This window comes from Dipodomys spectabilis, unplaced genomic scaffold (genome assembly GCF_019054845.1).
Source record: "Dipodomys spectabilis isolate Male_0828 unplaced genomic scaffold, ASM1905484v1 ptg000156l, whole genome shotgun sequence".
NCBI classification, from domain to species: domain Eukaryota; kingdom Metazoa; phylum Chordata; class Mammalia; order Rodentia; family Heteromyidae; genus Dipodomys; species Dipodomys spectabilis.
The window spans coordinates 1,422,478-1,447,853 of NW_024870833.1; the positions used below are offsets into that span (position 1 = coordinate 1,422,478).

Consider the following 25,376-nt stretch of genomic DNA (forward strand, 5'->3'; position numbering starts at 1 on the left):
TGCATCATTAAACATTTTATCATTTAAACGTAAGTCAGAACAAATATATAAGTTCTGATTAAGCACCAATGAATCTATAATTTACATATGCCTGAATTATTGCATTTTTGTTATCTCCTAGCTAGAAAGGGTTATTTTGCTAAAGTTGGTTTCTAGACCATTGGAGCAGGAGATTGTTACAGGACATGTGGTAGTGAAGCACTTGCAATTCTTTTGACAAAGTCTCTCATTGTGTTTGTACACATGATGGAGGAATGTGCACAAAAGAGACTAGATAGTAATGTCACTGGGAGAATGGTAGTTCATGAACCAGACAGGACAGAATCCTAGATTTGGATTGATCAGATGTAAGTTATAATGAGTATGGCTCATCTTTGCCCTTGGTCCCAGTGACTTTTTGATATGAAGACAATACATATTTTCAAATGTAACATATAAAAATGGCCTAAAGTCAGGAAGAATGACCAAATATTTGCTAGAAAATCACGATTTTTAAAGCCATGGATAAGAGTTTACAGTGGGCTCCAACTAACATTAGAAGTCCTTGAAAGACGTGAAAGGAATGATATTTCAATTTGACAATCATAGAGTGAAAGTATCAGGAGAAATAGCAATGAACAACATTGCTCATAATGCCCAACATGGTAATAATACCTTTTGGTGTTCATAGGCCTCAGCAACTTTTTAAAATAAAGATAATGATCTTAGGATCATTGAATAAGAAATGGGATTCTGAGGTCAAACAAAGTGTAACATGTTTCTTTACTGACAACCTTCTCAGCTTTTAATATGTTAACACCCATTAAGAATTTTAAAATGCAGATATAATATGCAATGTTTCGTTAATTAATTTGACCTTCTCTTTTTGAAGCATTTTGTTGGATGATTGATCAGCAGGATGCACTGGGAAATACTGACTAAGAGATTTTAGTCGAGTAAAAACCTGATGTGAGCCTGTAGTCCAGAGCAAAGAAAAGCAATCTTATTTTACTCAGGGAAATGCAAGTGCCATTTCCAGTAGATGATATTTGGAGAAGAGTTTTCTAATGGACAATGAGCCATGCCATAGGCCAAAGAAATGAGAGGAATAGAGATGGTTAAGACAGGACTGGTTAAAATGTTTAAAGGGTTGAGTGAAGGCTGAGAACTTCTGGGTTTCTAGTCAGATGGATGATAGTAATGATGATAACCATGGCAAATATGCTGTGTGCCAAACATTGTTTCAAGTTCCTTTTATTTGTTAACACACCAAGGCTTAGAACAACCCTGTGACGTAGGTGCTGTTAATATTTCCATTTCTTAACAGAGGAAAGTTCAGACACCGAGAGATAACGTTCTTTTCCCGAGGTCACTCAGGCAGTGAGTATGCAAGCTAGGATTTGAACTCTAGTGGTCTGACTCTGGAGTTTCTACTCTTATCCTCTGCTTACTCAGTGTGATTTCAGCTCAGTGCAATGAAGTGCTTTTGACAGGCCTCTCTGACAAAGATGTCCAAGGTCAGCCTTCAAGGGTGATTGCTCCCTCACCTGGGTGATATTTACATAGTGGCTGTAGCATGTGTACAGGCATTGGGAAAGAGTTTAGACTTAATGAGTGCTAAAGGCTTTAGAGCTCTGCTGCCCGTCTGAAAGAGTGGATTTACTTCCATGGTCCCTTTCATCTTTACATTCTGTAATTCTTTTTAACAAATTCCACAGCTACCTCTGTTGGCTGTCTACAAAGAGAAAAATGCTCAACAAATGTTTTTAATCAGTAGTTCGATACCATTTTGCAGCTAGAAAATCCAAGGTTAAATAGCTCATTATATAATACTGTTAAATTTATCATCGGGGTAATGATTGAAGTACACCTGAAGTAGCCAGTATTACCAGGCAGATGACCTGTCATTTCAAATCCTGCTACCTTCCTATCTGAGATGAGCATAGATCCTTTATTAGAAAACCACATTCTAAGAGAGACAATATAGGTTTGCAATTCAAATACACATTACTCATATGAAACTAAAGATCCCATGTCACATATTCAGTTTAAAATTGATCTGGGAATAAGTAATGCCCCTTGGTTCTTGGCAAAAGCAAATGAAAAATAGTCTATGGTGAAGGTACTGTAATTCCAGGGTTCAAAGTATCTCAGAAAAATATTTTTTAAGGTCAAGGTAGTACATTGAAAAAACATTAACAATTAATCACACAAGAAATCTGGGAGAGTGAGAACCTGTGAAAATAGCATACTAGAGAAGCATACCCATAATACTTCCATAGTTTAGAATTATTGGACACATTTTTAAAATGATGCCTATGGAAAAACAAAAGACAATATTGAAAAGTACAAGGCATTGCAAACTTTATAAGTGACCTTAAAAATGACCAAATTTGGGAAGAGGGAAAAGGGGTAGAGAAAGCAATAAGAGCTAGTAAAATTGATTGAGATGCATTGTAAACATGTGTGGAAATGTAACAATGAAACATTCTTCCCCTCTGTAACTGATATAAGCTAATAAAAATGACCAAAAAGAAATGCTAGATATTTCAAAGTACAATAACCAGAGCTAGGGACATAGCTCAGTGGTAGAGCATTTTAGCATGCTTGAAGCTCATGGTTCCATCTCTAGTGCCACAAACAATAAATACAGTACAATAATTCAAATTGAAAACTTTATGCCTTCACAAAAGACTGGATGGAGCCAAGGAGAGAAATAGATATAGTTGTGCAGAAGGAATTATTAGGAATGAATGCACAGAAAGACTACAAAGGGGAGAACAATCTAAGGACAACGTATTCAGAAAGGTGGAAATTGTGCAAGTCTAACATTCATCTAATGGGGTTTTAGAAGCAGAAAAGAGGATTTGGGAAGAAGCACTGTTTGTTGATAATCTTGACTGAGACGATTCCAGAGCCAATTAAAGACTAAGCCATGTGTTCAAGAAGCCCAGTGAATTTTAAAACCATAGGAACACAACGTGAGACAGGAAAAGGAAAGATTACCTTCAAGGGAATAACAATCAGCTTTACTACTGAAATCCCAGCAGTAGCAATACAGAACATGAGATAAAAGTAGAATAATATTTCATTATAGTAAAGTAAAATAAAAACAAACCCATTAAAAAATTCTATACTGGGACTGGGAAGGTGGCTCAGTGGTAGAGTGCTTGCCTTGAGCTAAAGAGCTGAGGGACAGCGCCCAGGCCTAGAGTTCAGGGCCCATGACCAACACAAAATAAATAAATAAATAAAAATTCTATACCCAGAAGATAGCTATGAAGAATATGAATTTTATTTTTAAATTTTATTGTCAAGGTACAGAGGAGTCATAATTACATACATAAGGTGTGAGTACATTTCTTGTCAAACATTCTTTTTCCCCAACTTTCCCTCCCTCCCAACTCTCAATATGGAATTTGAAAGTAAGTATTCTCAGAAAAACAAAACCTGGAAAATTCTCCACCAACAGACAAAGAAAGAAACTCTAAAGTCTATGGTTTAGACAGAACTGATCCTTAGTGGAATATTTGAGATTAAAGAAACAATAAAGGCTAAAAAAAATGATGTATGAGTCAATCTGTCTAACAATGTGAGAAATTAAAACCAAATCTTAAATTAAAATGCTTGATTACAGTAACATTGTCAAGTGATGGGCAAATACATCTTGAGCATTTTAAGACAACTGTATTGTTTGCAATGAATGGTATTGATTAAATTTAGTCTTTTAAAAGAAAAACAGAGACGCAATAGGGCACCATGGAAACAGTACTAGACCAGGAGTTTTAGATCCTGAAATCTGCTTTGTGACAACCAGTTACTTGTATGGCCTTTGAAAGCTATTTTTCTGATCCATATCTCAAGGGTTTTTGTGTGTGTGTGTGTGTGTGTGTGTGTATGCGCGTGCACACGCACGTGTGCGTATGTGTGTGCTCGCATGCCTGCGCTCATGTAAAATATGAAGCTTTGATACCAGCTGAAATTTAAAAGTCCCTCATTATAAGTCTGTAGTAAGTATATCTGATTGAAGGAAAAAGGATTAGTAATTCCTGAAGTGGTTTTCTCTTCACCATTGAAATCTGATCAAGAACACTTATTTTAAGTTTGGGCTAATTTTTAAATATCTGTTAAAAAATGAGAGGGAAACAGTTTTCTATAGGTGTGGATTTTACCCTGTTTTCCCCATTTGTGGGTTTGTGTTGTAGTCATATAGTAGCCAGAAAGAGGAGTGGCAGTTTACTAAGCCTAGGGGGTGGGTGTTATGAATATCAAGGGAACATTTGCAGAAAGAAGCTGTAAATAGAGTGCCTCACTGTGCAACTTTTTTTTTTTTTGATTTGTTATCTGAACTGACACATCTCCTTTACTTTCTCACTTTCTCTTCTTGTATTCTTTTACCCTCTTTCCTATTCCCTCTTGTATTTGCAGGCCAATAATAAGCCTGAGATTGAAGCAGCCCTCTTCCTAGACTGGATGCGACTGGAACCCCAGTCCATGGTGTGGCTGCCTGTCCTCCACAGAGTGGCTGCTGCAGAAACTGCCAAGCACCAGGCCAAGTGTAACATCTGCAAGGAGTGTCCAATCATTGGATTCAGGTATTGGGAACAAACAAACAAAAAGTCATCATCGTGTCTCACCTTTTCCTGACTCACTCTTAATCTCTTTTGCTTCTTTCTGTTTGTTCCTATCTGAACTGGGAGAGAAGGTGATCGAGCTGGAACATTGATCACTCTTGTTACTCCCCTGATTACAGGGTTATTTTGGGGGAAATCACTCATTAGGCAGATGTCCCTTTCTACCTTCACTCTTCAGTTCTTCAAAGCAACAATCTTGGTTGAACAGGACTGATTACCCGTCTCCCCAGAGATATTGGTCTGTCAAGGGCATACAGATTAACTGTAACTCCTTTTTCCTGGAACCAAAACATTTGTATCCTCGCTCTTTTTTGCCAGGCCTTTCTGTTTGTAGCAACTCTCCAAGAATCAGTTATAAAACTAAGAGATGATCTATTCTGGGAAGAACTGAATTATCATGGTAGCTCAGGCTCTTGTTCGCTTGGCAGCATTTTTCCCCCTTTAAGTAACAAGAATTGTTTCAGACATCTTAGAATTTATTTTGAGTCTATTTACATTCTTTGCATAGTATCCTAATGAACTTATAAGGGAATAAAAAATATGCAAGTAAATGAAAGATGCACAAAGCAGCTGAACAAAAGAAAACGTTCCTTATAAACTTAAGGGCAAAAGAAGTAGAAGTATAGCAGAGTGTTATTTTGACAGTATTAAAATGTGGTGGGAACTAGAGGCGAGATTCACGTGATAGAGCATCAGCCTTGAGTGAAAAAGCCAAGCAGGAACACAAGGCCCTTGAGTTCAAGCTACAGGAGGACTACCATGAAAAAAATATAATAAAATATACTAAAATGTCATGGGAATGATGCTTAAATTTTAAACCTGTTCACCTTTTTTGGGAAAAAAGATTTTAAGAGTTTCTTTATTAGCTTATATTAGTTGTACAAAGGAAGTTTCATTGTGGTATTTCCATATATGCATACAATGTGCCCAGACCAAACTGACTTCTTCACCATCCTCCCTCCCGCACCCCACTTGAAACAATTGCAACAGATCTCATTGACACGGGATATTTTTAAATGAATTCATCACATTAAACAATCATCTTAAATCCTAATTCTGCAAAGATGATGTAGTTAAACATCTGGAAGAACATCAAGGTTTCCATAACAACAACAAAAAGCTATAAAGTTGTAAACTACCTATATAGTCTATGCTCATTCAGAATCCATGTAGATAAATTGATACTTTTTTCCTAGTTAAGGGGTAAAAGCCTACCCATTAACACTTCATAGTATTTTTGTGTTTTTTATTTACAGTGATTTTTTTTTTTTAGCTATTGGTGTTTATCCTTTATGCTATGTACAAAGAGGTCTTATAAAACTCTGTAGAGGTTGGTTTCTAAATCCTAGCTAGGCAACAGTGAGCAAATACTTCTTATTTACAAAGGATGCCCCTTTCCTTCAGTAAACTTATTCCCAGTAGCTTGGGAAGCAAGAGAGTGACTGTATTATCTTTCTTCTCTTTCCTTCTCAGCTTCCCAAGCTACTGAGATTTGTATACTACAGAGGAAAAGTTTATAAAATAGATAAAGAAAATGTTTTGGAGTATCAAAAAAAGAATAAGTTACCTTCCATTCTTTTGCCCGTATCAAATTAGCTTATTTTGAGAATTAGTCTTTCTCTTTACTTCTCTCCCCTTTCCTTCTTTTGAAAGGTGACTAACTGTATCTAAAAATGTAATATTACTTTTTACTTTCCCATATCTGACAAAATGTTTGAATTGGCTGAGGTTCTTATCTGAGAATGTAGAAGATGGGAGGTTTGCAAAGCAGTAAACCTTGGGACCCAGAGGCGGGGAGGGGGGGCGGAGTTGGAGGGGGCAGTAAGTACTAACCAGTACTTACAAAGCAGAAATTCATCCAATCCAAATTTTATCTTTTCTTAGGGCTTCACTTACGATTTGTGGGTAATGTGGTAAACTATTTATCAAGAGATTACAGATTGTCCAAGTAACTATGAAGAAGAATCATGACAGCCAATATGAAAATAAAATTTAAGCAAGATATAGTTTAATTGGAGTTCTTGTTTAATTTTTCTTATAAGACTTTTTTCCATGTTTTGTTTTTTAAATTTTATTTTATTGTAAAGGTGCTGTACAGAGGGGTTACAGTTACATGCGTAAGGTAATAAGTACATTTCTTGTCCAGCATTGTTACATCTTCCTTTGTTGTTCTCCTACTATCCAAGAGTGTCTTTTTAAGTTTTAGAAAACTGTGATTGTTTCAGAAAACTTTTGTCCCCTGGATGGAGAGGAGTATGCAATATAGCAACCTTGTCTCTTCTGGATATTCTTTCATATTTCAATATTTGGTGTTTTAAAGACTGGACACTGCTGGTACTATCCTATTTTATCCAAAGATCTCCTAATGGAGTTTAAGTAAAATCTAGGTTTTCCTTTCTGCCATATGTTTCTAGGATAGTCTTTCTGCTAGACTGATTTAATACTGTAGGAGAAGCACTGGAGAAATTAGAGGTAGGAAGTTAATCACTTACCTTGTGGTTCTAATGAACATTTCATTCTGTTCATAGGATTAGGACAATATGGTAGAAGGTTCATTATTTAGATTTCTCTGGGAATTTGCTTTAATGAAGCGCATATGTGTTTGTTTGTTTTTCTTTTCCAGGTACAGAAGTCTAAAGCACTTCAATTATGACATCTGCCAAAGCTGCTTTTTTTCGGGTAGAGTTGCAAAAGGCCATAAGATGCACTATCCTATGGTGGAATATTGTACTCCAGTAAGTGAGAGTCTTCTTGCTGTGAGAGAGTTCATCTGAGATAAATTTCACTTTTGTATAATATCTCAGATCATAGTTAATGCTGTGATTTATGAGGTCCCCAGATGTTTCCCCAACAAAAGTGTATCTAATTACCCTATTCGTAAAGCCTAAGGCAATGACCGACACACATGGAGCACAATAGACACCCAATGAATATTGTTGGATGAATAAATAGGTTTTCTTCTTTTTGCACGGTTGCAGACAGGACATCTCACATTCCTTTTGCACAGCTTTAGAGATTGTATAGAGAGGTCGTGTGGTGATATGCAGATTCCTCAAAATGCACACCTTATAACTGTTCATCAACATTCATGTTTTATTTCTGAGATATTAACAGCTAATGCTTTTAGTACTGTTATACTAATACTTAAATACTTAAAGGCCAGGCAGTTCCCTTTTAAACTGCATCATATGAAGTAGGTTTTATTATTTTTATCCTCTTTTGATAGGATGAGGACTCTGAGGTTCTAAGGTCAAATAATTTGCTCGTGGTTCTCTAAGAGGGAGAGACCTCTCCTAATGTATTATAAACATTTTCAGTGGCCAGTAGGTTTGTGAACAGTCCCTGGCAAAATGGCCATGGCATAAGCCTGGGTATGAAACTTATGTTCTTTAAACTCTAATACATACCATTTAATGTGTGGCTTGTTTAACACCAATGTTGACATTACCTGGGTGCATATACAAAATCTATCCCCGAAGGCCCTAAACCCCTGACTTTGTACATCAAAATCTGTGTTTTAGCAAGCTCTTCAGGGTGCTCTTAAATATGTCAATGTGAGAAGCTCTCTTTTGGAGCACATCTTTCTTCCATGATCAGACGAGTCAACCCAGGCCTTTGGTTACCTTTCTCATTACCATTTCTCTTACAAAGATAGTCAGTGATGAAGAACCTAGCATGCCATGAATATTGAATGGATGAAGAGCAATATTAATGTACCTAAAGTAGCTTTTTAATATACTGTAAAGGGTGGTAAATTGTAAGATGAAGTAGCATGCTAGCTTGTATGCTTTATGTTTTCCTCATACTAACTTGTTATTCTTACCATCATTTTATATAGTCAAGCATTTCAGGGAGGCAAGTAACCCATCTAAGTTACTCAACACTGAGATAATTTTGAAGTTCCACTCAAATGATTTCACATTCTTTGGTTATGGATTATAATTAATTGTAAAGCAAGTGCTCAGTGGCTATAGACCAGATTCGTCATTTTGAAATTGGGCTTTCCTAAGCCTGATCTCACTGATTTCTCTTTCAGACTACATCAGGAGAAGATGTCCGTGATTTTGCCAAGGTACTAAAAAACAAATTTCGAACCAAAAGGTATTTTGCGAAGCATCCCCGCATGGGCTACCTGCCAGTGCAGACTGTCTTAGAGGGGGACAACATGGAAACGTGAGTAGTGGCAGATATATATTTGAGCTTCTCCCAGTTGAATACCTTCTCTCACTCCCAAATGCAAACAGTCTCTTCTGTTTATCTCCTTGAAATTATTTTAGCTGAAAAAAGAACAAAACAAGCTGATGTTCAATTACCATTTTCCAATGTCTCTTGACAGTTACTCTTTCCAAAAATTAAACCATTTCACAGGAAAACGAAACAGTGTAGTCACTAATTACCTTTAAGTCTTAAGAAATATGGGACTGTTTACAAATGAGTGATGCCAATATTTCATTTTGATATTCCTCCTTCACAAATCAGTAGATGTGTGTCTTTTTGTATCTGATTGTGTGGTCATATGTACTCATTCCCCCCCCCTCCTCCCCACTGGAGAGAAAATATGGTCACAGGAAATTCCTTCACAGTAAGTAGTGATGATGTTCTTTGATCCAGGTGATGTCTTCTTGACCGCTTTTAAACCTCCTCCTTGTATGTTTCTGTAACTGACAACAAGCACACAACTATGTGTTTTTCTTTTAATTTACTTTCCACCTTTATTTGGCTGTTGCTTTCCATGGTTCATACTTAATTGGTTGAATTTTCTTTATTTTTGACCTCTCAGTAATTTTTGTTGTGGCTGATTTGCTTGTGTCTCTCTTCACCACCTCATTTTTTGTTTTGCAGTCCCGTTACTCTGATCAACTTCTGGCCAGTAGATTCTGCGTGAGTACTTTTGCTGAAGGGCGCTGCTACCACCCACACATTTGCTTGCTTGATTTTTAAAGTTTTTGTTTGTTTCATTCTGCTTTTATTTAAATGCATATTAATTTCCTGTCTTTTCATTTCAGTTTTTTTTCCCCCTTTCTCTTGATAAAGTTTTGAAAGTCTGATCTACCACAGATCAGGAGAATCACAGTAGTGTGTGCAGGTGTGCTCTACCTGGTTTCTGATCAATAGAAATTCTGGGTTGAGTTCAAATTAAAATCAAAGGGATTGTAGACATTTTAGTTGTCTTCTGGGAGACATGTTTTTATATTTCCTCAAAAGCAAGGAAGAGCTTCCTGGTTATAGAATTACTTTCTTTATAGTCCTTATTTCTGGAGAGTCAATGATTTAGGACTGTCAAAAGGGTGATGGATTTTTCTTAGGGCCCTTTATAAGCCAACTATTAAAAGATTTACTTTAGAACACGGTGCTGAGTTGGGTTGAATATTTTCAGTGATGCCTATTGACTTTTATCAAGTTCTGTCATGTTGTTTGACCGAGTTTTATATATGTAAGTTCTCATGTTTAAACTCATACTCCTCCAAACTAATTATTCAGCTTATAAATAGTTACACATTTTACTGGAAGGAAAGAGTACTGTAGCCTCTTAGTACTACTGGTGTATATTAATAATACTACTAATAAATGCTAACAGAGCTCACAATTTATAATGTTAGAAACTTCTTTGGAGGCTTGGTGTGATGAAATGCACCTGCAATCCTAGCTGCCTGGGATGCTGAAGAGGAAGGATCACTTGAGTCCAGGAGTTTGAGGCCAGCTGCACAACATAGTGAAATTTCGCTTCAAAAAATTATGAGACATAACTTCTAGAAACTTGTGACTTGTGTATTCGCAAGCATGTATGCCTGTTTTAAAATTAGCTGGTATGAGCTTTTGAAGACAATTCTGGTGTTTCACAGTAGTCTTTGTCAAACTACAGTTAAATACCTCTACTATATGTGAAGGGGAAATGACCAGATTATAAGAATTAAATTTATTTTTGTTTTAAAAGATTATTCTACTGTGTAATTTGAACTAGATCCTTAAAAATGTCATATAGTGGTAACTATATACTACTACTTAAGATTTACTTTAAGTCTTTATTGCCTTAAAAGTAATAGAATGTTTCCCTTAGAAAAATGCATATTGTGCCCCTTTACCTTTCTATAATGGGGTTTGATTTCAGGGATTATGCTCCTCCACTGGCTTGTTTGCTCAGCTGGTGCTCTACCTCTTGACCCACACATTCAGCCATGCTTTTTGCTGATTATTTTTGGAAATGGAATCTCACATTCCTGTTCATGCTGGCTTTCAAACATGATCTCCTGAGTAGCTAGGATTATAGGCATGAACCATCAGTGCCTGACTATGCCCCTTAATGGTAGCTATAAGTAGTGAGAAGTCTAATTTCTTTAATTTACATGCTTATAAAACTTGAGAGTTACTTATTTAGATTCAGTTACTTTTCCTTCCTATTAGTGATTTGGTTTCCATTGCTTTTGATAAAAGTTAGAACCTTTCATAAATATGAAACCTTACAGTATGTCCTACTAAATCCCCAAGCCTGATTAAATCCTAAGAGAATAGGTTTACTCTGTGTCAGAGTAAGTTTAGCCAAGGAAGATATCCAGGAGACAAGTATGTTGAAGAACAATTTTTTAGAACACACCTAAACATAGTATAAAAATGATAAGCCAAGAGGAACTAAGTTTTTGAGGGAAAGAAATTACTCATAAGCTAATGAGAAGAAATACAGCAAGCAGTCAGTTTAAAGTAAGTGAAGTAGAGGACATTGTCTTAAACTTTCAAGCACTTTAAAGTTAATACCATTTTATATTAAAAATTCTTTCTAACAACTGAAATATATTCCCAGTTTGCCTTTGCATGAAAAGTTGGTTAGATTATTTAGGAAGTGTGAGAAGTTCTAATTTTAAGGGAAAAAAAACTGCAGTCTGTGTTTTCTTTAATACCATAATTTCATTAAAGTCTTTACTCATAGGATTATAAATAAAATATAAAATCTACTGTAAACCTGTCCAATCAAGCTGAACCAGGTCCTGACATGCTTTATTTCATAAAAACTCTACTTGATGTTATCCAATCTTATGATGATGACAGTGTTTCATCTGTTTAATAAGCATCACAGAATTGGAAAGTTTTTTGAGATACAGACCTTTTGCTTTTCCTTAGTCAAAACCCCTTTGCTTGTGTTTGTCATATTATTTTAAATGGAATCTAGCCATAGACCTTTTATATTATGTGTCTATAGTCAGGCAGTCCAGGGGTGTTCTCTGAACTCTTCTAGCTTGAAATCTTAATGAATGAAACCCTATGAATGGAGTTTTCATAAAGAGAAAATGGAGGTGGGTGAGATGGCATTGGCCAAATGGGTTTTTAGTGCCAATAGGAAGTAATTCTTCTTGGTATATGGTTTTGTATTTCTGAAGTGGGATGTGGGAACTGTATTATTTTCTTCCTTTGGAAATGATTTTGAAGAATTTGCATTTAGTTTTATTTCTGGGCTAAGTAGTTTTGTTATTTTGTTAATTCTTAGCTGTCCAATGAAGTGATTTTTTTTTTCCCAACCAGCACTTTCTTCTGGCTCATTTTTTTGGTTGAACAAGTATTTATTTTAGTGCACATTTTTAAAAGAATTCTAGCTATAATGAGTTCTTGTACTTATTCATGCTGTGATAGGTGCTATGTACATTAATAAGAAATAACAGAATTATCCTTGGGCTACGAATTAAAGCTCTGTATGATTTTTTTTGTATAAGATGTATTAATGTGCTCTAGATTTATATGTCTACTTTCCTTGGGGTACTTTTCTTTCAATATCTCATGTTTTCTTTCTTCTGTGTACTACTACTGAAACAACTATTGTCATGGAAAACACTAGTAACATTTTCATAGTGGGCTTTTAGCTTATAAAACATGTAACTGAAAGACTGATTTGTTCAAGAACATAATGTTTATTTTTTTAAAAAATCAAGTATTAAGTTTTTTCAAATCTACGATGAAGATTTCAAAACAAACCATAGCATTTTTCTAATAATGGACTATTCTAAGATTCTAGAAAATAAGCAGAATAACTTTCTAAAACTATACTGAGTATTCACATGGAAACCTTTGGATTACCCATTACATTAAACAGCCTCCTTTTGTTTCCTTGTGAAAATTTAAACATCTTCTATAATTGACCTGGACCACATCATACTGGTTTCATAAATATGATCCCTCTCCCTCTCCCTCTCCCTCTCCCTCTCCCTCTCCCTCCCCCCCCCTCTCTCCCAGATTTCTGGTTCCCTAGTTATTTCATATAGTGTGTTGTAATTATGTTATAATTAATCTTCATTAAGAAATGGGAATACCTGGCACAGTTCCTACATAAACCCAACTATAAGTGCCTTCATTGTTTCTTTTTCTTTTTAATGTAAGAGAAAACAAACATATTCTTTTTAGTATTCAGATCAAATCCTTGAATTCTGCTTGGATTTTAGGCTAAAACCAGAGCCTGCACTGGCTATGTCACTGTTGACTTTTGGGTTCATGCATTTACCTAGGGGCTTTCTGGGTCAGGAGAGAAGTGGAAGAGACCTTTTGTCCTATTCCAATTAAAACACAAGTCCAAACTGTTTTTCAGAACAGATTTTCCCCCTAAGGTTAATCTAAAAGATACTACTATAACTTCTAGCATAATTAATAGGCCAAATATGAAAGTACAAAAAATTGGTTAACCCTACCGAGATTCTAGTAAAAAAAGCTAAGACAGAGTATATACTTATATAGCAAAAGTAAGTGGATTTTCCATGCTAATTCTTTCCCATTATCCACCTATATTTGTGAATATGATATCCCTAATAAGAAATATATCTACTATTTTGACATCCTATTGAATTGAGTCATACTTTTTGAAAAGATAAGATAATCTTAGGCCTTTCTGGTTTTTTTTTTTTATTTGTTTCTGTAAAGTACTAGTATAGTCCTGCTGTTAAATTGGTAGACATGTTCCTTCTTTAGAAAATTGCACACACCAAGACATCTTGATACATGAAATCTTAAGAAGTCTTGGACCTAGAGTAGCCTCTTTGAGGCTAAAATTATTGACAATAAATGTACTACACAAATGTATACTTTCCATTGAATAAAAAGGTGGCTAGAAAATGGCATAGGTATAAACTGTTTGAAAATTTTAAATCATATACTGCTGACACAATTTTCGAACTATGTGAAAAATTACAAGCTAGCAGGACAAAAGTCTCTATAGAAAATTTCTCCCTTCACTTTTTCTGTGATTGAAACTCTCCAGAGCAGGTTTGATCTCTATGGCTTTGGAGATAACGAAAAGTGGGAAATCAGTTGTCAGATCTGGATTTAAAATACTTGATGCTCTCTAGGATATAGGAACAGCCAAATATACATTATCCGTAAAATTAGAATAAAATCGTTTTAGGCCATGTATATAACCTAACTGTATGGTGGGTTTTTTTTTTCTCCATTAATGGATGGTGTCTGTAACTAATCACATTTTCTGCCTTATAGGCCTGCCTCGTCCCCTCAGCTCTCACACGATGATACTCATTCACGCATTGAACATTATGCTAGCAGGTATGAGACTAGTTGAATGCTAGGCAAATATTGATTGAAATAACTAACCAAGGAAAGCTAACCTATAATAATTTTAAACAAATCTTTTCTTTCTTCCTCAATCTTGTCTGCTTTCTACTAATCAACTTGCCCTCTAACGTGCATGCCCTCCACTGCATGTTGTCTTTGGACACCAATGAGAGCATGGGTCCAGAACAATCTTATTTAACCTTGGCCTTGAAACATTTCTGATAGCCTTGTTGTGATTTGTATACTGAGGACATTTACTAAATTGGCTTACAAGTCTTCCAACTTTCTTTAAAATCTGTTAGACTAGCTACTAATCTGCAAATGATACTGTGTGAAATGGAGAATATGAAACTACAAGTTTTCTGTTTGTGTGTTTATTTTACATGATATACTGTAAAGATGGGAATAATTAATTTTCCTAATCCTTGGACCTTTTCTATCCTTCCTTCTTTGTGTTTGAGATCATTTTATACTTAAAAATACAGAATTACTAATTATAAGATATCTTGTGCTTGTTAAATAACTCTGTATAAGCATTTGATTTAACTATTTTTAGTTGTCAGAAGACTTATTTTCTGAAGTAAAGCTTAAAATTAATGGCAGAACATAGAGCTTACTGTGAATCCATCTTTTAACAATATTCTGACTGCTGGGCATGCCTGTCATTTGTGGAGAACATTAACTAGTTTATTTGCATCTGTCATCAGTGGAAGGCATTAATTGTTTTGAAAAGGGGGCAGTATAGAAGGTATGGTGTGCATTTATTGTTAGGGAAACTTTTCTTCTGAAAACAAAGACCTGTTTTCAGTAAAAGGAAGATCAAACTGTGGAACAAAACAAAACAGCAACAATATACAAGTTCCCTTAGAATTTATATCAGAAATGTAAAGCTGCTAAACTAGCTGTGGTCTACCACACAGGGCCTCAAATGGTTAAGCCAACACACACATCCTTTAATTTGAAGGATTCCTTTCTCCTCTTGCCATGATTTATCCTTTAGTTTTCAGGAATGTTCGATTAGGTCTTGAATAGATTCTAAGAAGTCACATAAGTTTTAATGAGCTTTTACGTTTTTTATCAGGCTAGCAGAAATGGAAAACAGCAATGGATCTTATCTAAATGATAGCATCTCTCCTAATGAGAGCATGTAAGTATCCCATCTCTTTTTACAAAATGTTCCTGACAATGAAATTGCTTTGAAGGATTTAGAGGTAGGATAGTACAGGCTATAGGAATTAGCATCATATTCATTTGATCTTTCAAAGAGCCATTCATTTGCTTTTTTTCTTTAATTCTTTAACAGCCTGGCACAGAATGAGCTCATCCAAATTCAGACATGATCACTATTCTTAATAACAAAATCATTTTTGCTTTATTCTTACTTAGACCTATTTAATACCATATCATTACAAATTGCTGAGTCATAAATACTTAACTTTAAATGCTTAATCTTTGTCCACACCTACCAACTAGTTAAAGGGATAGCATATTATTTTAAAGTAATGGCTAGCTTACATTTTCTCCACTCATACGGAGTGGAAATGAGATCTTAATACAGAATTGTTATCCCCCTTATGCTACATTATTTGGGTATTTTCCTTCAGAAATGAAAAGAGTAAGATTTTTTGTGATTTAGCATCTCCTCAAGAAACTAAGCGTAGTCTTGTGGAGGGTTTTCAGAGCAGATAATACAAATACAGGTCTTATTCATCAGTAGGATGAGAAAGTAGCCCTAATAAAAACTTGAGAGGAGACTGAGTGGTGCTAAAAATATTCAAGGACCTGGTTATGACAGGATCACACAGGCTTAAATCATAGAGTAAGGCAGTTTTCGCAGTATAGAACTTAGAACATTCCCATGAACTCAATAGGTGATGGAGGAAATAGAAAGGAAAAAAAATAAGAATCCACCAACCGAATAAAGTGTTGAGAGAAGCGATCTAGCCAAACTACAATGATTCTTTAACTTTGATAAGATATGATGTCTTGTCATCTTAGCAAGGAGAATACAGGCAAAGGCAAGAATGGTAAATTTATCCAATATAGTAGGTATAGCAACCCAAAGTCTTGTACAGATGAAGAAAGGACTTCATAGAGATTAAATGTAAGGAAACTGTGCCATCCTGACATTTATATATAACTAGTTCTTGATTATATGAGAATAAATCATCTCATCTAGTCCATAAAAGTGATCAAGGTATAATAATCAAGCCAACAGTCAGTCATTTGTTTATGACTTTGTTACTTCAAACAGTTTTCCCAATCATAACTGTCATGTATTCTTTTTCATAGTTATGGGGAAATACATTAATGATATCCATGCATAAAAATTTTGATAGGAAAATAAGTGGCCAAAGAATCAGTCAAATGTAAACGGCTTGAGTGATGTGCTTCTTTGGCTCACTGGTGCTATAACACATTCAAATTAATTCAAATTGTATCCAGATGACAGTGACTGCCATCCATGAACTGGCTAGGAGAACAGTAAGAAAAACTTAATTACAACTATATTTTGCTTAAAACAAATAGAAGGCTTAGCAGTAAAATATTAGAATTTGAGAAGAATAACAAATAGGTGGCAAAACCACTTTTGTTTTTAAGCAAGACCTCTTTAGCTCATTCTGAGGACATGTACTCCATTTTCACTCAGTGTTATGTGATTCAAGAATCCTGGTATTTATGGGCAGGTTGGGGAAGAGATTTAGTGATTTGTTTGCTTCACTTAAGTGTTTCTTTTTAATATACAATTATTATTATTATTACTATTTTTGTGGTCCCCAGGACCACACATATGCTAGGAAAATACTATACCACTGAGCTATGCCTCCAAATACTTATTTTTAGTTGACTAGACATATCTCTACTAGTTATTTGACTTGATGGACCAAAAAAATTTAAACCAGGAAGACATTTTCCTAAATATTAGCTTTTTTTTTCAACTTAAAACTAAGTACTTATTAGCTGGGTGCTGGTGGCTCACACCTGTAATCCTAGGTACTCAAGAGGCTAAGATATGAGGATTGCGATTCAAAGCCAGCCTGGGCAGGAAAGTCTGTGAGACTCATCTCCATTTAACCACCAGAAAACTGGAACTGGATCTGTGGCTCAAAGTGGTAGAGTGCTAGCCTTGAGCAAGAGAGCTCAGGGACAGCACCCAGGCCCTCAGGTCAAGCCTCATGATTGACAAAACAAAATTAAGTAGGTATAGGGTGCTGGACATGATGGTATATGCAGGTAATACCAACCCTTGGGAGGCTGAGGCAGGAGGATCATAAGCTTGAGAGCATCCTGGGCTATCCAACAAGATTCTTTCTCAAGAAAAAAAAATGTGGAGAGCTGGGTGCCTGTAATCCTAGCTACTCAGGAGGCTGAGATCTAAGGATCATGTTTCAAAGGCAGCCCAGGCAGGAAAGTCTGTGAGACTCTTATCTCCAGTTAACCACCAGAAAGCCAGAAGTGGCACTGTGTCTCTACTGGTAGAGCGTTCACCTTGAGCTGAAGAGCGCAGGGACAGCACCCAAGCCCAGAGTTCAAGCCCCACAACTGACAAAAGAAAAAAAAATGTGGGTATGGTGAAAGGAATATGAAAGTATCATCTTAATGATATCTGACCAGAAACAAAGAGCTTTCACTTCTCATTAAGAACAGAATGAAATTCTTATAACTTAGAGTTATAGGTTTTTCAGGAACCAAGAGCAATTTATTCTGAAAATAATTTCTCCTGGGTATTAGAAATTTCCTAGTTTCCAGGAAAGATTGCAGCTGGCTCCCCAAATATGCTTTTTACTTCTTTTTCCTCCAAGATTAGTCCTTAAGACCTGCTCTTAAGAGCACATTGGTCTGTCTTCTTTAATCATTCACCTGAGTGACTGACTTTTCCCCCTCACTTTTTGTGTTTCTATCTAAACAGTAATTGCATGAAACAATCATTTATCTCTAGTTTAATTATTTTTTACCATCTTGCCTTCATGACTTTTAGAAGTTAAAATTAACTGACCAAGCAATACTTTTGGTTAAGTTGCCTTCCACTTAAGAATTATTCACTAAAATATTTTAAGGACTGCTGTGGGTTTTTTTCCTAAATATTATCCACAATAGCATGGGTTAGTGAACAGATTATCTTGACAGGCTTAGTAGTGAAAGCATAAAACAGCCATCAGCATGCCTTTTAATATTTATTAACTATTGGCTACCCTGTAGCTTTAGAGTCCCAATATTTTTGTGATTTGGATTTTTTTTAAATTACTCCATATAAATAGGCCAATCAATTTCATCTGAAAATTTGATTTAAAAAAACCTCTGAATTGTCATCAGTAGGATGGTACACCACAACCTCCACAGTATCTAAATGTCTTAGAAGCCAAAAAAAAATTGTCTAGTTAATTGTTAAGAGCAAGTAAATGTTTCTATTTTCAAATACACACCGAATCCTTCACCCCCAAAGCCAAATAAGGGGGGAGCCAAAACCAAAACCTTTGATTTTATTTTCCAGAGATGATGAACATTTGTTAATCCAGCATTACTGCCAAAGTTTGAACCAGGACTCCCCCTTGAGCCAGCCTCGTAGTCCTGCCCAGATCTTGATTTCCTTAGAGAGTGAGGAAAGAGGGGAGCTAGAGAGAATCCTAGCAGATCTTGAGGAAGAAAACAGGTGAGTTTTCTCTCTAGCTTTGTCATTGTTAAGCAGAGTGCATACAATTGCACATACAGAAAAGCGTCAGGAATCTTCACTTAGAGTCATTCTATGTCTAATTGTTTGCTAAAATAATCTGTTTAGCTCCTTTTGCAGATTTTCTTTCTTTTTTTTTTGTTACTGAAAGAAGAAAATAAATGTAATCATATGATTAAGAATTTCACTTTTAGGCACAAAAGGATTAATGCTGATTTAGTGCATGTGCTTTTGGAGGCTTTGATTTTATATTTGAGAATAGAATTTAAGGGGAAAAGGCAGGTCATTTGTTTTTCTGCTTATATAATTTTTACATGTGTTTGGCTATATTATCTCAAACATTTAAGGAAGTAGGTTTATCCGCTTGCTCATATTGGGGAACAAATTATTTCTTCTTATTTTTTCACCATCAAATACACTACTTAAAAGAGCTCACTGTCATAGCAGACTAGGGGCACAATTTCAATTAGCCATCACCTGTTAATGGTGTTCACAGAAAAAGAGCAGAAACTAAACTAAAAAAAGGCTAAAGAAAATTCCCAATGACTGCAGGGAGAATCAAGTTGGAAAAGTCTCTTGTATTGTGTGGTGTCAGGATAATGCAAATCATTGGCCTTTTACTTTTGTATTAAATTTATTATATCTCAGGTCCCTTGGTTAAGAAAGCCTTTACACATAATCATTTCTCACAGTGTGCCTTCTTTTGACAAATGCCACTAGGCAAGTCCTTAAAGGAGAAATTGCTCAAATTTGTCACACTTAAGTACTTTCATCTCCTTGGTTTAGCCCAAGGCACCCAGACCTCTTAATCAAGGCAACACACTGTGTCTGAGAACCAGTGCCCTCAGGGAGGATGTCACCTCCAGATGAAAAAGCAAACTGCCATTCATCCAGTCCTTTCTCTGCTACTACCTGCCTTCTAGCTCTTAAGACCTCTCTGACCTCTGGGCATAGTTCCTTATCTAGTTGGTTTCCCTTTAGTTTCTTTCCCACCCTTAAAATAAATCCTACATATAGTATCTTCCCAGAACCAAGACCCATCATGACATTTTTCCTTTATTGGATTTCTATGTCTTCTAGTTTCTCTGCTGGGCATTAAAACCTTCCACAATTTTCTCTTGACCTGCTTTTTCAACTTCAGCTTCTTTTGTGCTTCCTGGGTTCTAGCCATGCTGGTATTTCAGAATACATCCTGCTATCATCCACTTTGTAAATCAAGTTCAATCTTGCTTCTCAGCCTTGCTGCTAAACCCTAACCCTCAACAATCTAGTCTGACAAAGGAATCCTACCCACCCTTCCTAACCTTGTTGAAAATAGCTTTCCCTGCCTAGAGCCCTGCAGTTGGATGTAATCTGTCTTTTGCTATTATTACTGGAACACCTTGGACTTTTCTCTAAGAACTCCTTGACAGTTGGCCTTTTTATCAATTACTATTAGCACCTCCCTTTAATGAAATAGCTGAATTGCCTTTGAGGCAAGGCCTATGCCTTAATCATCTTCATGCTCCCTATAGTACCTATAGTGTGAAAATTAAATGAATACTTAAGAAACATTTGGTTAAATAAAACTGGAGAATACAGCAGGCATTTCACATCTAGGGGGGTAATATCAAATATTTTCAGACGAAGGAAGTTCAAGGATACTTTGTTTTTAGTCTTGTATATAAGATTATCTATGAACAAAAGCTATGGTTGATGAAACATTTGCCTCTATGTTTAAGAATAGCCATTAGTTATGATTAGTGGTAATAATAATTGGCAATGACCATTAGTATTTATTTGTGTTCAATCTTTAACCAAGTCAGATAGAAAGAAAAAGTCAGGATTGACATAGTAAATAGAATTTGGTATTATTAAGGAGTAATTTTTTTCTACTATATGATTTTTGCCATTGTACAATGTAACTTTTTAAGCTAATTGATTATGAATTCTACCTTGTTTGTTGTTAGCGTACTCACCAACCATCCCATGACAACCAGGACAAAGAGTTTTAGTAAAGATTACTGGCAGCTATCATTCGTATATCACTTTCAGAGCACTTTGGAGGAGAGGGTGTCTGAGAATGGAACCCAGGACCTTGTGCATGCACACAGCACATCCTCTGTTACTAAGCTCCAAACTCAGTCCTTCCTTTTCAGAGTACCTTGAATCTGAAAATAAAGAGGAGTCTTTTTATGTATGGAAATAAGGAAGAAAGAAGCATTCTATGAAAATATCGCTTACATAGAATTGTGTCTTATTCCCCAGAACGTAACTTAACTTGAGAGATTTGTAAAGAACAAAGGTCCCTGAATGGACTAGTTTGTCTGTTTGTGGTATAGTGACAGCCACTTTACCCTGAAAGATACTGAAAGATATCCAAGATCACTCTTCAATAAGAGGATGGTTTGTTCTCTGAAAGAAAGAAGAGAATTGTACAAGGGATTCACCGAGCTCCAAAATGAGGATTCGGGTGTTGGTACAAGTCTTTCTGTAAGTTATCTTGACATTCAAGAAAAGGTCAAGATGAAACTCTTCCTTTCTCCCTCCACTTTTCACCTCTTACAAATTCACATTTGTCACCTTTTCAGCTCTTACCAAATCCAGAGCAACCATCCCTCCAGATCTCCTCCCATTCTGAAAACAACTGTACAGTTTTCTTTGTTCTTTCCTCCTTTAGCTTCTTGCAGTTCTCAAGAAACTTCTGAGCCATCCCTCCTGACCTCTGAATTCAGTGTTGTTTAAGAAGCCTTTAATTGACATTTCCTGTCCTTCCCTAAGAAAACCCAGGAAGTGATTAGATGTCCTCTCGGTGTGCCTGGCAGCTGCTATTCCCCAAGTCAGAATTAGGCTATATCATTGACAAATATGAGATACATTTAGAGAAAATGAGAAAACATATTTGAAATTCAGTGGTAGTCTCAAGTGTTTTGGGTGTGGACTTCGTATATCACTTTGTGTTGTGTTTCTTCATTCTATAGTTATAACTTATTTCCAAATAAAAACATAGGAGAAAGACATAGAGACTACATTCCTGACTAGATATATTAATTCTCTTAATTATCCTTATTCATGACACTTCCCCACAAGCTCCCAGGAAAACAAGATGGCTATGTTCGAAGGGTCTCGGGGGTGTCTTATCTCTGTCATTAGATTTCCTTTTTCTTCCGATTATTGCATATAACATTCAGTAAATATTTGTAGAATAAATGAATTACAATGAAGCTGAATCTATTTTGGTTGTAACACACATGCATGTGCATTTGATGAAAATTCATCCACAAACCAAATTTTACAAAAAACACCATTCATAGGTTTTTTTCCCCTGCTCACTTTTCAAAATACTTCCTTTATACAACTGTCTTGATTAGCAGTAAATGTTGCTTTGTCATAAACTTAGAATGTTAAAAATCCATTTTCCAAATCCCAGGTGCTAAATGTCTTTCCCATCAGCATCCTTTATCCATCAGATAAAGCTCACTCTGACTGAATTTTTCTGAGTGTCTCTCATACGTTTGGGGGACTAGTGACATTAGTGAGATACTTAATCTTTAATGTTTTATTTCTGTGTAATATCTCTCATGACCACAGATAATTCAGATTCATCTTTATTTGGTAGAGGCCAGTTCAGGGGTAAAATTTCGCTTTCATGTGTATCCCTAAAATTGTAAACTCAAAGTTTACTTTGACTGTAATCTTTTATCTGATTTAATCTGTAGTGTTTAAATCCCAACGTGTTTTTTTTTTTTATTCTACACTGTCTCCAAGGCTTGCTCTGAAATACAAGGTATGATCCTAGCAATATAAAGGTAGCCTTTACAGGAAACATTCATTGTCATCCATGGCCAATTAATTAGATTGTTCCTCAGTCTAAAAGGTGGGTAAATACTGACCTTAGTCACTGTGAAGCCTAAAGTTAAAGTTATTAATAAGTATCATATGACAATAGGGAACTATGGATTCTTAGGACCTACTCAGTGGTAGCCTAAATTTGACTTTTTCACTTGATCCTTTTCATTCCTCCCAATGATCACACAAGATTATTTATGTTATTTTCGAAGAAATTTTACAGATTCACGCATATCACTGAATTTGAAGTAACTAAAATCATGCACCTGTCCCTTGCCCTATAAGTGACTTGATCATGACAGGCCGTGTTCTAGAAGTTAGCAGTCTTCTTTGACTCCAACATCTGCATCTCATTGTCTTTTGGTCTTTGTATAAGTCTGAAATGGTGGTGAGATGGCAAGCTGAAGGAGCTGAAAGGGATCAGGAGTAAGCATTTCCAGCCAGGGATGCATTTCGTGTCCAGATAAATAACAGAATATATTTGGATAAGGAGGTAAAGAATGGCAGGTGATAGTTCTGGCCAGTTGGTCAAGGCCATGTGGAGAACTATATGGTGCCACACTGAAGAGTTTATTATATTCCCCTGAAAGAGGATAGAGAGCCCCTTCAGGGTATCAGCCAGGAGCAAGGCCCTAGATGACCGCTTATTAACATCTCTCTTGTACAACAAGCAGCATATGTGCATATACAGATTCATATAGCTGTGTGCAGAGTGACTTTTTGAAAAGAACTATCTGGAAGTAGAAAACCAGGTTTGGAGCCCAAGCAAGAGATCATTAGAGTCTCAAGTAAGGTAGCTGAAATCAAGAAAACAGACCAAACCTGGATTCTACTTGAAGGAGAAAGGAGAGTGGTTAGATTTGGTGGTTTGTTGGGTCTGGAAAAAGTAAGGATGTTTCTCAGGTCTGGTGGGTATGCAGCAAGTTATTTGCATCTGAAGCTGACATTTCCGGCAGAATAGTCTGCCCTTTAATTCAGCAGTATTTATAGAGGTCCTTCCTCAAGGGCTCAGTTTCTAGAAGGTGATGTATAGGGAATGGGAAAGGTTTGGTTGAGGTCCTGGTGACCTCCCCATATGTAAATGTCTAGGAGTCTATGAGAAATAAAACTTGGAAGCTTACAGGACAGATGTAGGACTAAGAATTAAGGCCTGTGAGTCACTAGCAGAAAGATATCACTGAGTTTGGTAGTCCTCTGCAAGATGTGAACATTATTTATTTAGAGTTTTATTCTTTGAAAAGAAAATGTATGCATTTATACAAAATCTACAGAGTTTAACAAGAAAAAAACAGTCATTTTCCAAACTTACCTTTTTATTGTGGTCTTTTCTGTTCCTTCATTGTTTTCTTGTGTGCACTAAAGAGTTTCTATACATGCAAGTATTTGAAAATGTATTTGAGGTCATTGGGATTATTTCACAGTCTGTTGTATTCACTCTGGTCTTGTCTTTTTTACTTAAAACTCCTACTTTCCAATAGGGTGGAAATTTTTTCCATAGGTGAGGAGGAAAGCTTGGGAATAATAATTTGCCCAGGGGCTGGGAATGTGGATCAGTGGTAAGAGTGCTTGCCTAGCATGCATGAAGCTTGTGTTTGATTCCTCAGTACCATATAAACAGAAAAGGTCAGAAGTGGCACTGTGGTTCAAGTGGTAGAGTGCTAGCCTTGAGCACAAAAGAAGCTCAGGGACAGTGGCCAGGGCCCTGAGTTCAAGCCCCAGGACTGGCAACAAAAATAAAAAAATAACAATACTAATTTTCCCAGAAGAGGCAAGAAGGAGAGGGGTTAAAGGCACATAGGCATAAGAAGAGACTTGGCCTTGAATTGGAGGACTAACTCTGAAGACAATATGATACATAAGGAATTTAGGGTGAGGAGAAAGGGGAGGGAAGTCAATGAAATGAATGCTAAAATGTCTAGTAGAGCCAGGCACTGTCTGTAATCCTATTTACCCAGGAAACTGAGATCCAGAGGGTCATAAATTCAAAGCTAGTCCAGGCAGAAAAATCTATGAGCATATAGGCATATCTCAAGTGGTAGAGTGCCAGCCAAGCAAGGAAGCGGAGTGTGAGAACCAGAGTTCAAAAATTTAGGACCAGCAAAAAATAATGTTCAGTAGAGATCACTAGAAATTAAGAGAGACTGATTGCTGCATTTGTTTAAATTAGAAATGGTATATGAGAAAGCTAATGAAACTAGACATTCATGTTACTTGGCAATATGAGCCCCAAAACAAAGGGCTACAGAGCTGTTTTTAGATAAAAGAAGCTAGTCTAACCACATATTCAGACAGCCAAGACCTTTTATGGCAAGGATAAAGAAGGGCTGGAAAGTATACATGATACATTGTAAAAGCAGTGTAAAAATTGGGTCAGCCATCTCAACTCTACTGAGGAAGCATCAGCACATGTTGGGGAGGTAGAGCCCCCATAATTCAGAGGTTCAATTTCTCAAAAGCAGGTCCAGTATCACTGCATGTTCTATAGTTTATCCTGAGGTAATTGAAGTCTGAGCGGACTGAGTTTTGTGACATCTAGTTTCCTGGAAGTGAACGAATAAACCCAGAATCTTTTTCTCCCTTTCTCTAATTAACTTTTTAATTGGCTTGTAATAATCGTACTAAGGTTGCTTTAAAGATTTTTGTTGTCGCTGTTTAACAGTGTGGAGTTTAAATAAATACCAGATCTAATCAAATGGGGTACTCTAGAGACTGGAGTTGACACAATA

The 25,376-nt window shown here is 36.2% G+C and overlaps 1 protein-coding gene across 8 annotated transcripts in view; it reads left to right on the forward strand.

The window, feature by feature from the left end:
• Dmd (dystrophin) overlaps nucleotides 1–25,376 on the forward strand; it is a 1,242,252-nt gene that overhangs the window by 1,174,148 nt on the left and 42,728 nt on the right. For 4 of the 8 annotated variants that reach the window (XM_042692421.1, XM_042692422.1, XM_042692425.1 and 1 more), the window contains 7 exons: nucleotides 4,408–4,574; nucleotides 7,237–7,348; nucleotides 8,650–8,786; nucleotides 9,456–9,494; nucleotides 14,079–14,144; nucleotides 15,235–15,300; nucleotides 18,646–18,804. In XM_042692421.1, coding sequence (XP_042548355.1) covers nucleotides 4,408–4,574; nucleotides 7,237–7,348; nucleotides 8,650–8,786; nucleotides 9,456–9,494; nucleotides 14,079–14,144; nucleotides 15,235–15,300; nucleotides 18,646–18,804 — 746 coding nt within the window. The remainder of the gene's footprint in view (nucleotides 1–4,407; nucleotides 4,575–7,236; nucleotides 7,349–8,649; nucleotides 8,787–9,455; nucleotides 9,495–14,078; nucleotides 14,145–15,234; nucleotides 15,301–18,645; nucleotides 18,805–25,376) is intronic. The other 4 variants (XM_042692423.1, XM_042692426.1, XM_042692428.1 and 1 more) reach the window with 2 other exon arrangements.